The sequence below is a fragment of the Physeter macrocephalus genome, chromosome 18 (assembly GCF_002837175.3).
Source record: "Physeter macrocephalus isolate SW-GA chromosome 18, ASM283717v5, whole genome shotgun sequence".
Taxonomy (NCBI): Eukaryota; Metazoa; Chordata; class Mammalia; order Artiodactyla; family Physeteridae; genus Physeter; species Physeter macrocephalus.
Genome location: NC_041231.1, coordinates 88227366 through 88239942, shown reverse-complemented (window position 1 = coordinate 88239942; position 12577 = coordinate 88227366). Strand labels below are relative to the sequence as shown.

Genomic DNA, 12577 nt, shown 5'->3' with positions numbered 1-12577 from the left:
GGAGACCCACTTGGTCCTTCTCACAGCTCTTCTCTGGTCCCTTCCCTCCCTTCACACACCACAGTGGAGGGGCTGGCCCCGTGCTTTCTGGCTGTTCAGAAAGGGCTTCCTCCTTCCTGAAGCTGAAGTCACCTTGTGCTGCTCTGAGTATCCAGGTAGCTGGTTGCCGAGGGAGCTAAGTGGTCCCAGCCCCGTCCCAGCGGAGTGGAGGGGGGGCCGGGGCTCCGTCTCCAGGTCTGAGGTGTCTGAAAGGCCAGCTGTCTCTGGTCTCGTGTGTGTGGAGGGGACGCGAGAGCTGGGACAGGTGGTAGGATGAGGTGAGGCGTGGCAATGGGGAAATACATACCCAGAAGCAAAACAGTCTCAGCAATGCTTTCCACATCATCCTTAGAGCCGCCAGAGAACTGTCCTGGGTAATCATGAGTTAGCAGTAATTATACAACCCGTTTTCCTGAAACTGCATTTGAGTAATGTGACTTTGGACGCGAGGTTCCTTCCAGTGTCCTTCCTTTCATTCCAAATCAACACTGATGGAATAAGAAAATTAATAATAAGTACAGCCTTATTCAGCAAGGGCTTATAAGACCCTCAGAGTGATAGTTAGAATCTCTATTTTCTTTTTTTTTTTTTTTGTTGGTATGCGGGCCTCCCTCTGCTGCGGCCTCTCCCGCTGCGGAGCACAGGCTCCGGACGCGCAGGCCTAGCGGCCATGGCTCACAGGCCCAGCCGCTCCGCGGCACGTGGGACCCTCCCAGACCGGGGCGCGAACCCGGTTCCCCTGCATCGGCAGGCGGACGCGCAGCCACTGCGCCACCAGGGAAGCCCTCTATTTTCTTTAAAAGGCAACTTTGTTTAATACTCTAGGAATTTGTCGTGGGGGGGGGGGAGATTATCAGTTTTATTTTTGGTTTGGATTCTCCCATTTTTTTTTCCTGGAGAATGTTGTGTATGAAAAGTGTTTTCTCTTTTATATTCCATTTAATTCTTGTTAAAATGTTTAGGCAGCAAATATTAAACCACAAGTCTTAAATAAGCAGCTCCATTTCTAGAGAGGCAGTTACCTCTAGAGAGGTTTCTAAATCCATGACCCTCCACCTCACCCTGATTTTCATTTCTGTCCCCCAGCTGCTTATCAGGCATCTCCACAAGGATGTCCCCACGCACCTCACACTTAGTATGTCCCAAACGGGACTTCTTACTGTTTCCCCTAAAACCTCCCCGTATTGGATATTCTATCTCAGTGAGTGGCTTCTTCATTTACATAGTCTCCCAAGTGAAAAGCTGAGCTGCTTTGATTTCTTGTTCCTTACTTGCCCACCTAATTAGTTGCCAAGCTCTTTTGCTTCTGTCTTAATAGCTCTTTGGTCCTTTGTCTTTCTTCTCACTTGCCCAGTGCAGCATCTTTCTAGCTAGTTTCTCTGTCTCTAGCTCTTGCCCTTCCAACTGATCTTCCGTACTGTCACCAGAATTATCTTTCCATAATTCACATAGTCTCTATTCCTTGCCTAAGCTCTTTAATGGCTATCCTTCCTGATAAAATCCAAAATGTGTAGCCTGGCATAGAAAACCACTGCCGTCTTGCCCCATAGTCCAGCCTGTTGTTGAACACGTCAGCCTCTTTTATATTTTCATGCCTTTTATATAGGTTCTAATCCTGACAGACTCCCATTCCAAAAGACATAGCCCAAATATGTGAAGAGTTTCTCATCAGTCAAGAGTTTATTTATGTTTCCATAGAACTTTGTGATTACTGCCTATACTACCACATATCACATCGTGTTATAATTGTTTGTTTATACATTTATACATTCAGTGAGTATTGATTGACTTTCTACTATATGCTAGGCAGAGTGCTAAGTGTTGGGGCCCAACAGTGAATATGGTCCCTGACCACATGGAACTTACATTTGGGAAGTTGCATTACTTACACTGAGAAAGAAACCCCCCAAAAAAGAAAAATGAGAAATTGTGTAAGATCAGGCTAGAAACATAGGCCCTGGTCAGTTTATATAGAGACTCCTGGTAAAGAGTTTGGAATTTAGTAGAATTCCACTAGGAAGTCAGTGTAAGATTATAAGTAAGGAAAGACAGGGTTCCTTATCTATTTTATGGAAATTATTTTTGCTTCTAGATAGAGTGGGTTGTGAAGGGGAAAGAGAAGAAGTAGAAAGCTAATTTGGAAATTATCAAAGCTAATTTGAAAGCTAATAGCTAAAGGTAATGCTATTAGAGATAAAGATGAGAGCGACAGTAGGTTTATTTTGGATATAAGACATGATGATGGATTAGGTAGGTAGGTGACAGCAGTGAGGAAAGGGAAGAACCAAGGATGGCTCTTAGGTTTCTGGTTTAATAACTTAGTGACTGACACTACTTTTCAGTGAGGTGAAGAGGGCCTAGAGTAGGGTGGGGCAAGTTTTTTTGGGGGGAAAATTACCAACCATTTTGTTTTACGCATGCAAAATTTGAAATCTGGGGCATCTAGGTGGGGAAATCAGATAGGCAGTTAGATATGCTTGGAGGAGAGGTCCAAGTCTGGAGATGTAGCAAATGTGAGAGTCATTAGTGTAAAGAGGGTCTTGAATTCATGACTGTTGATAAGATCACCTGGAGAGAGATGTGGACCTAGAAGAGAAAATGTCCCAACGTTTAGAGGTCAAGCAAAAGAGGAAGAACCACAAAGGGAGCTGGGTTTTTACTCTAGTAGAAAACCAGATTTTTTGGTGGATTCCAGTGGGAAAGCAGAGCCTGGGAGAATTTTCTGGAGGAAGGAGTGGGTGATTGCAGAATGCTACTGGGCATTGAATAAGCCAAGGGCAGAGAGGTGTCCAGTGGACTGGCACCATGAAGGGCACAGACGACCTTGACCAGAGCAGTTCACGTGTTCTGATTGGGAGAGGCAGATTGCCGTGGCTGTAGGATGAACTCAGACGTGAGGATGTAGAAAACTAAGTAGAGAAGTTTAGCTATGACAGGTATGAGGAATTGCAGGAAACTTCTGTTTGGTACTCAGAATGGGAGATATTAAAGTATATGACTGTAACAAGGGGAATGATCTAGTAGAAAGAGATTGTTGCTGAAGACATTGGTAGTAAACCAGCAATATCCTTGAGAAGGTAAGAGGGGTACAGATCACAAGACACACCTGACCTTCCTTCTACCCTGGGCGCTGCTTGAGCAAAGGCCACATTTTTTTCTTAATCTTAAGTCCCTAGCCCTTGACACATAGTAGATAGTCACCGAGGTTTTGGATGAGCACATACATTTCGTGCTTCCTCTGTGCCTAGTACATTGTTGGGAGAGGTGCCCTGGGAGTGTATAGAACTTGCAAGATGGTAGCTCTGCCCTCAAACCATGGACTCTTGAGCTGAAAGTGATTGGGTGTAAGTGGGCGCTGAATGAGTGGAGGCTGGCTGTGCAGAGGAGATCTACCTGGAAAGGATGGAGAGAATTTATAGGAAAGGGTAGGGAAAGGAGAGGCAGTTCAAATGAATATACCAACATGGAAGACGGTATAGATTATAATTTAGAAAATGACTGGGCAGAGAATTTAAATAAACATGCTTGACTTTCATTTTGCTTTGTTACCGAACATGCACAGTTAGCTTGTCAAAATAAACTCTTAATATTTTGGGACTTGCATGTTCTGCCTTTACTCGTGAAGTTCGAAGGAGGAGGCAATCATACCCTTTCTTCTACGTTCCTAGTAGTCAACGCTGTCAGGAAGGGAAATAGATCCTTTACGTAAACAATATAGAACACGCAAAAGAAAACAGGTCCCTGGTAATGTCATACGACCTACCCATAGTAAGTTGGAGAATATGATACTGTATTTGGAATTCTCAAGCCTTGTTTGAGTCATTTGTCCCATCAAATGTATTACCTGAGCCCATCGTGGGGCTCTTGGGTCCTTAGCCCTCACCTCCTTCCTTACTCAGGTAGAGCCTGATGATCGGGGAAAAGTCTGATGAGCAGATATCAGAAACTGGGTGAATTAGGAGGAAAAACACAGCCAGGGCCTCAGTTAACATAATATGTTCTTGAATAACCTAAGGTTGGTTGTATATATTATAAATGAAATGATAACCTGCCAGGACCTGAATTTCTGGTTTTAAATATAATTTTGAAATAACATCCATGATCAAAATCAAATATATAAAAATAGTATATATATCTATAAAATATAACCAATCCCCTTGACTATAGTCAAGAGAATGCTGGTAGGAAAAAAAAATGAAGAATTTTAATTAAAATTAAGTTTTTACACCTAGAATCTTCACCTCCCTGCTACATGTATGTGTTAGGATGTTTCTCTCTCCCTCTCTCCCTCTCTTCCCTCACAGAGTGCCATTTTCCTGCCCCCCCATTAAATAAGGAAAGTTTATTTTAAAATATAGAGAAAATGTAAAGATTCAAGAAGAAAATTTAAATTTAAAAATCAAATCACCATTAACATTGTTTTGTCAACGTTATCATCTTTGCTGTGTGATAGTCACTCTCACTGGAGGCCTCATCTCTAAGGCAGTGATATTGGGAGGAAACTAGGGAAATATTTGTAGCCTAAGTGTTGTTTAATCCATTTCACAGAGATGTCTGTAATGGCAGTTCCTTTCAGGAAGCTGTTTTGTGTTATGGCCTTTAGCTTTTCTAATACCAAGAACCCTGGCTGTTCTCCAGAACCAAGCTAGATTCTTTTTTATATTAAATTAAATCATTAGGGAGAGTTAGAACTAATTTAGAAAATGTTTACTAGAGAACATAGATGAGTGAAATGTTTCCTGCCATCTAAGAGTTTATTGTCTAAAGGTAGTGTAAGAAAGTTCCACAAATAATATCATGAAGAGAGTGAAACATCCTCAGATTTCAGAGAAGGGAAAGTTCCATGTAACTTGGGATGTCAAGAAAATAATGTTTGATTTGTGTCTGTTTTCCTCTTTGTTTTGAGAGGTGGGCTTTTGTTGAGGGTGAGCTCCAGGGGGAGTTCTGTGGGGGAAATGGCAGAGGTTGGAGGCTGGAGGCAGAGGTGAGGGCAGGTGCAGCTAGCTGTAACTTAATTTGCCTTAGGAGGACAGCAGCCAGCCTAAAGCAGTTAGAATTGGGAGCCTGCAGATATCACTGTGAGACAAAGGTAAGGCACACCTGGAGAGGGCCTGAATAAAGCCTCTGGGATAGGCAGTAGGGAGCTAGTGAAGGCTTTTGAACTTTAGAATGAAATGACAGCTACACTTAAGGGAGAGTCATTCTTGTACCACTGATTTATGAACCTGGGGAAAGAGAGCCTCCAGGTGGAACTAGAAGGTGTCAGATTGTCTGGTTACTTTAGGGGGCGAGACTCTTGGCAAGTTAATGCACTTCTCAATGCCTCAGTGTCCTCCTCTGTAAAATGGGAATAATGATACTCCTGCAGTTTTGTGAGGATTAAATTAACTCAGGCTGACTGCTTAACAAGTGCTCCACAAGTCTTAGCTGTATAGCCCGTTGCTGTTCTTACCCAGAGGCCCTGGAATGAAAGCCTGCACTGTTGGAAAGGAAATGGGTGACATCCGTAGGGAATTTCTTTGATGTTTATGATTTTTTTATTATTATTATATGTTTCTATGTAAGTTGGTTTCATTTCTCTAATTTGATTCTTTGTTGTTAAATGTGGCTCATAACACCTTTTAAGGTGACAGAACAGTAACCTAACATGATTTTCTTCTAGGCTTTCATCATATTGGATTATTCTTTCATGTATGTGACAATTTGAAATTTGGCTGGGTATTAGTGTCGGTGTGTTAGGACAATGTGTCTTTACTACCATGATAAAAATGGAATTGCAAATCCCTTTTCAAGTCGAAAGCTGGCTAAGTATGAAAAGGTGAGGTTATTATAAGTGAAGAGAAGTGGCAAAATAGAAGTTTATGGTTAAACAACAGAAAGGTGCTTTACAGGCTGTGGCAGTTTCTATACTTTTCTAAAGCAGTAGGTAGCACTGTGTGGTGTGGTTTACGTCAATAAAACGTGTCCTCTTCTGGAGACAACTGCCATATGGTATAGGATGAGCACTGGAATTGAATTTTTGATAAACCAATTAACTTACCTGGATTAAAATAATTTGAGATTTTTTTCTCCCGTGTCAACAATTTAAGCATGAGATTTGCATAGAGAGCGGGCATGCTTGTCACTGAGTTCACTGCTCTTACCACATAGAAGTATTTTCTGAGTCTTGTGTAAATTAAATGCACATAATGTAAATGTAGTTGGTTCAACTGTATAGTGCCGCCTGTTAGTGTGTGGCAGGATGTACATATCTGTTTGCTAGGATTTTGGTTTACCTTTTAGGGCACTTATTCTGACAGCAACTCCTTTGTCTGTCTGTCTGTGTCTGAGACACATGCGCTCTTTTCGTGTGTGTATGTGTGAGCGGGTGCCCTGTGGTGCATACACAGATGGCTCTTTGCTGTTATTTAGCTACAGGCAGAACTCATGTGGGGTAGATTTTTCTTTTCCTCATTGTCTAGTGTTAGAATACGTAAGAAACAGTTGCCGCCTTCTGGAAGTTTAGTTCTTATGACTTTACCTCTTATGTAAATAAATGCACTTGTTTCATGATACTCCTTTAGTTCTTGATACCTAATTTTTTTTTCCTTCCTGAAAAAAGAAAGATGAAAACTGTTACAGAAGGGGAGCTACTTGGAGAAGCTCAGACTGATACTTTTGAAGGGTGGTTTGAAGTTTAGGGAAAATGCCAGGTGTAACCTCCTCACAGCCGGGCCCTGTTCACATGGATGTCTACGCTGGCCGCTTCCCTCACTCTCCAGATGATTTCCTCCTACTTCTGAGTGTGACTGTCCAATGTGTTTTTGGAGTAAAATTAGGCTCTGGTTTCTGAACCTGCCATAAGGATTAGTTTATCTCTCCCTATAATCCTAGACAGCCACCTTCCTATTCTTAATCCTACCAGCTTCCTGCCTTACTTTCTGTCACTTTTGGACTAGCTCAACTTCATCCTGTGTGTTATTGAAACAACATGCCCTACAGTTCAGCTGAAATAAAGCAAGAATTTTAGAAGAGAAATGTGATCTCAGATGAAGTCAGACATAAATCCAGCTTGGTGTGTCCAAGGTTTACTTAATTCATCTGTGGAAATGCATCTGCTTCTAACCACTCTGCTCCTTCTTTACATAATATCCGGCTTTGCTGTCTTGTAGCCAGAAAATAATGCCACTGCAGTACCAGAATGATGGTATTGAACCGCGATGAACCATTCCGAATTGCCAGATTCTGTATTATCACTTTCATTATGAACATCTTCTTTAACCCACAGTTGTTAAGAACTTTCAGAATAATGAGAGAATCATGTGTGTGTTCAGGTAAAATAGAGAAAAATCATTCTGCATTTGTAGATGTCATGCATTTACACAAGAATTTGAAGGGATCACTGATATTTGACATCAGTTGGAAATACCTGCTTATGCTTCAGTCATAAAAATTATAAAGAAGTAGGAGTATGTTTCAATGCTAGCAGAATGCTTGTATTTAAATGCTTGGGTATGTATTTGAAGTTTTTTCTAGGAGTAGAACAGGCCAACCAGGCAACCTGTCAGGCTCTAGCACATTTTATCTGGAATATTCATTCAATTAGAAAGTGGAAATAATTGGGACCATTCTCTTCCAGTACTCTACAAGGTGATTGAAATTCATAAGGATGAGCATTATACACGTAGCCAAAGTGCTTTAAATCATTAAAGAAAGGTTAAAATAATGTTCAGTATGACTTAGTATGTTTATTTCACCACTTTGCACCCAGGGCCTGTCATGGTCCTGGGTGATTTCGACCTGCCAGCAGCCTTCCTCACAGCCCGTGACCTCTTCCCCTCCACCCCGCTTTACCCTTGATGGCCACACCCTAGACCTTGTCATCTCCTGGACCGGCTTCTCCTGGGGTGGAATCATCATTTAATGTCATCTCTCTCGGACCACAGCCTCTAGTCTTTCGCTTTCTCTCCCTTGGTGGTACCCATACTTGGACTTCTGGGGGGCCTCCAGGCCACGGATCCCTTGGCTTTCCCCTTGTTTCCATCTCCTTCCTGCCTTCCCTTCCTTTCCTGACCGCCAAGCCCCATGGTGTCCATCACTTCAGTGGGGCCCTGTCAGTATCCCCCGCTCCTTCTGTCCCCACTGTTTTTCTGGCTCGCCTGCCTGGAAAGCTTGCATCCCTGCAGCAAGCCAACTGCCCTTTCTCCACAAACATTTGGGCTGCTGGGAGCTGCAGGAGAAGATCACACAGCTGTTCAGCTTGGTGCCACCAACAATTCATGACCTTCACTCTCACTGGGCTCTTAACTGGTCCCGGGAAGTTCTTTTTAATTTCTCAAGCTATTTTATCTCTTTATTTCCCAAGTTTGCCCCAGGCTTATCCCCCACCCTGTAGATGTTTGTTTACAGTGCTATCTCATCATCTTATACTCCCTGGGTAGCCTTTCTGTGGCTCCTCATTGCCCTGAGAATAAAATCCCAACCCCTTCCTTTGACCTCTGAGGCTCACTTAGCTCCTAGATTCCTCTGTCATCCCCTCCCTATCACACGTTGTTTGCTAACTGATTTGAACTGTGTTCAGTCTCTGGAAAGCACAGGCTCCCTAGGAGTTGTAGTCCAGGGGAAGAGATAGTAAAAGGAACAGCTCTTCCAATATGAAATGCCCAGTTTCTTGATGGACATTTGTACTATTTGTACTATGGAAGGACAGACGAGGAGATTTGTACTTTAATTCCTTGAAAATTAGTAATTTATATTTAGTGTACACATAATCTAATAAATTATTATTAGATAAATTAGATAATTTATTAAGTGGAACACACCATTTTCTAACTATTCAAAATCTAATGTTGTGAAAGAACTAAACATGGAGAATATTTATGTTGTTAGATACCTTTAGCTTACAAATGGGCATTAAATAAAGGGCTTTATTATTAAGTTCCTATAGCTCTCCAGCTCCTAGTACTCAAAAAATGGAATTATATTTACCAAAATTGAAGTGATACCCATCTTTTTTTTTCTTTTTTTTGGGCTGCGTCGGGTCTTAGTTGCGGCACGTGGTATCTTCGTTGAGGCATGCGGGATCTCTCGTTGCAACGCCTGGGCTTCTCTCTAGTTGTGGTGTGCGGGTTCCAGAGCACATGGGTTCTGTAGTTTGCGGCACGCGGGCTCTCTGGTTGAGGTGTGTGAGCTCAGTAGTTGCGGCGCGCAGGCTTAGTTGCCCCGTGGCATGTGGGATCTTAGTTCCCTGACCAGGGATGGAAGCCGCATCCCCTGCACTGGAAGGCGGATTCTTTACCACTGGACCACCAGGGAAGTCCTGAAACCCATCTTGGTTTTTAAAAAAAAAAATGGTGTATCACAAAATAAATTTCTGAGTGCGTTTCAGAAAACTTGATTTTTGAAATGTATCGTTGTTTTTATTGATCTTACAGGAGAATCATGAAAAAAGTCTGCATGGAGCCATCTGAGCGACTGGCCAGTCTCCAGGCTCTGTGGGACAGCCAGACTGTGGCCGAGCAGGGCCCCTGTGGTGAGCATGCATTTTAAAACCAAAAAATAAATAGCTAGATGGCTGCCGTTTTGCCAGGAAGCTAAGTCTATTCCTAGTGTGCTACCGTAAAGGTACAATTACTTTTAAGGTGTAATTAGCACCGCACAGACTTTAGATTGGTGGACAAATATCCTATATTTAAGCTATATTGCATCCTGCTATGTACTTACTGTAGAACAGGGGGGAGAATCTTTGCTGTTTTCCCAAAAGGAGAGAATAATCAGCATTCTCAACATCGGCCGTATTTAAGCTTTTAAATTTTAACTTAAAAAACAGTTGAAAACCTGTCACATTTCTATTGTGTAATTCAGGTGGATTTTCTCAGATGTATGCCTGTGTTTGTGACTGGCTTGGATTTTCATACAGGGAAGAAGTACAATGGGTAAGTGTATCTGTATGTATGCACACACACACTTTCTCACACACATACCTGGAGAATATTCCAGTATTTGACTGGCTTATTTCACTCTCACTCCCCCCACCCCCCCCCCCACCATTCATTGCTTGCTTAAAATCTTCCCTCCTCAGATTACATAAAAATCTGCCTGTGTCATTGTCTGATTCTCTTTGCATCTCTCTTGCTTCCCTGATCCTCTACGGGGCTGTTTATATGACTGAATTATGTTTCAAATAGGATGTGGATACAATTTATCTGACACAAGACACCAGGGAATTGAATTTACAAGACTTCAGTCATCTTGACCACAGGTAAGCTTCTTTCTTTCCTTTCTTTCACTTCTGATTTTGCTTTCAGAGCTGCCCTTGTCTGTCAGTACTTATAGGTGTACATTATCTCCAGAGAATCCTTTTTTTATAAGGGGAATCAGGAGAACCTAAGAATCTCTGGATTTTGCCTTTTAAGTAAGAGTTTCCAGTGTGTTTATCACTACGACTGGTTTGGGATGGGGGCGCATGAGTGTACCTCAAGTCCAGGATTTACACTTATAAACTGTGGAAACAATTTATTTCTTAGGTTCTTATGCCAGCCCACAAATCTATTTAATCTACCCTGTATATAAAATCCAGTACTATTTTGCCTAATTGCCATTTCGAACATTTTTCTATAAGGGAACTTTATGCTAAAATCCTAACAAATGACTTTGAGTTTACAGTTCCTTTATTGGGGATGGCTAGGGTTTATATGCATATATTGGTGGAAATCAGTTTGCCAATATCTAATTTATGATAGTGATAATAAAACACTGAAGCCTGCTACAAGTTATTTAAGAGACTTTTAGGTTTTAACATGTCGACTTTACTATATTTAGGGCTGTGGCTTGTGTGATCAGGCCCCGGAGAAGAAACTTCATTCCGTTCCCCTTCTCTCTGTAAGAGCAGACCTAGCAAAGTGATTCTGATCCCTGACAAAGCTGAGCGTTGCAACCCCCCTCTCACCCCACCCCCCTGCCCCTGGCAAGTCTTTCTGGTCATCTATCCCGGCCTATCTCCTCAACCCTGGAGGTGCTGCTACTTATTTTAGGTGGGCAGATATGACAGCTCCATCGCAATGAATCCCAGCTTGAGAAATCTTTTCTCTCTGTTTGGAATGCAGAGAGAGAAATCTGAGATTCCAGCTGTACTTTTCATGCCATTTGGACGATTGGAATTGTAGAGAGATTGGTTGCCTCCTTTTACCACCAGCATCTTGCCCCCAAAATACCATTTCAAATTATTTTTCCACTTACCTGGCAGGGAGTCCAGAATTGTAGCAGAGTCCCCAAAGAGTTCTGGCCAACTGAATTGAGCAAAGAAAAAGTGTGCTGGATGGATATAGCCTTTGTGCACAGCCTGGGTCTACGGTGGACGGTGAAGCAGGCTCAGCTGTGTCTGTAGATGTGGCTAAAGCCTAAAAACCCCAGTTCTCAAGCTCAGATTTGATTCCTTTTTGTGGAACAGGCAGTTTTCTCTTGCTTAGAGCCGTTCTCCCTCTTCCTATATTTGAGGGAATGTCATACTCCCATTTAGGCAAGGTGTTTCCTGTGTAGCTCATGAAAAAGTGCACTGAGAAACATAAAGGGAAGATATTTTATTTTGTAACTATTTTTCAATAAAAACAGAAAATTGTATGTAGAATAAGATAGGAGTAGGTAGGGCTACAGTATCCAGTCTCAATGTTTTTGGTCCCAGGATCTCTTTATATTCTTAAAAATGGTTGCATTGTTCACGTGGGTTTTATCTTTTGGTGTTTATCGTATTGAAAATTAAAACTAAAATAAAAAGTTTATTAAGTCCTTTAAAAATAATGTTAGTAAACCTATTACATGCTAATATAGATACCATTTTTATAAAAAATAACTATTTTCCAAAACAATTATCAGTCAGCAAGAAAAGTGGCATCAGTTTACATTTTTGGCAGATCACTTTGTTTTTTCTTTTCTTTTTTTTAACATCTTTATTAGAGTATAATTGCTTTAAAATGGTGTGTCAGTTTCTGCTTTATAACAAAGTGAATCATTTATACATATACATATGTCCCCATATCTCTTCCCTCTTGCATCTCCCTCCCTCCCACCCTCCCTATCCTACCCCTCTAGGTAGTCACAAAGCACCGAGCTGATCTCCCTGTGCTATGCAGCTGCTTCCCACTAGCTAGCTATTTTGGTAGTGTATATATGTCCATGCCACTCTCTCACTTTGTCCCAGCTTACCCTTCCCCTTCCCCATATCCTCAAGTCCGTTATCTAGTACGTCTGCATCTTTATTCCCATCTTGCCCCTAGGTTCTTCTGACCATTTTCATATGTGTTAGCACACGGTATTTGTTTTTCTCTTTCTGACTTACTTCACTCTGCATGAGTCTCTAGGTCCATCCACCTCACTACAAATAACTCAGTTTTGTTCCTTTTTATGGCTGAGTAATATTCCATTGTATATGTGTGCCACATCTTCTTTATCCATTCATCTGTTGATGGACACTTAGGTTGCTTCCATGTCCTGGCCATTGTAAATAGAGCTGCAATGAACATTTTGGTACATGACTCTTTTTGAATTATGGTTTTCTCAGGGT

The 12577-nt window shown here is 41.8% G+C and overlaps 1 protein-coding gene across 1 annotated transcript in view; it reads left to right on the top strand.

Annotated features, from left to right (window-relative positions):
- Window positions 1–12577, top strand: part of CARMIL1 (capping protein regulator and myosin 1 linker 1) — a 333351-nt gene that overhangs the window by 144687 nt on the left and 176087 nt on the right. The window contains exons 6-8 of the mRNA XM_028479533.2: window positions 9453–9550; window positions 9883–9953; window positions 10206–10279. Coding sequence (XP_028335334.1) covers window positions 9453–9550; window positions 9883–9953; window positions 10206–10279 — 243 coding nt within the window. The remainder of the gene's footprint in view (window positions 1–9452; window positions 9551–9882; window positions 9954–10205; window positions 10280–12577) is intronic.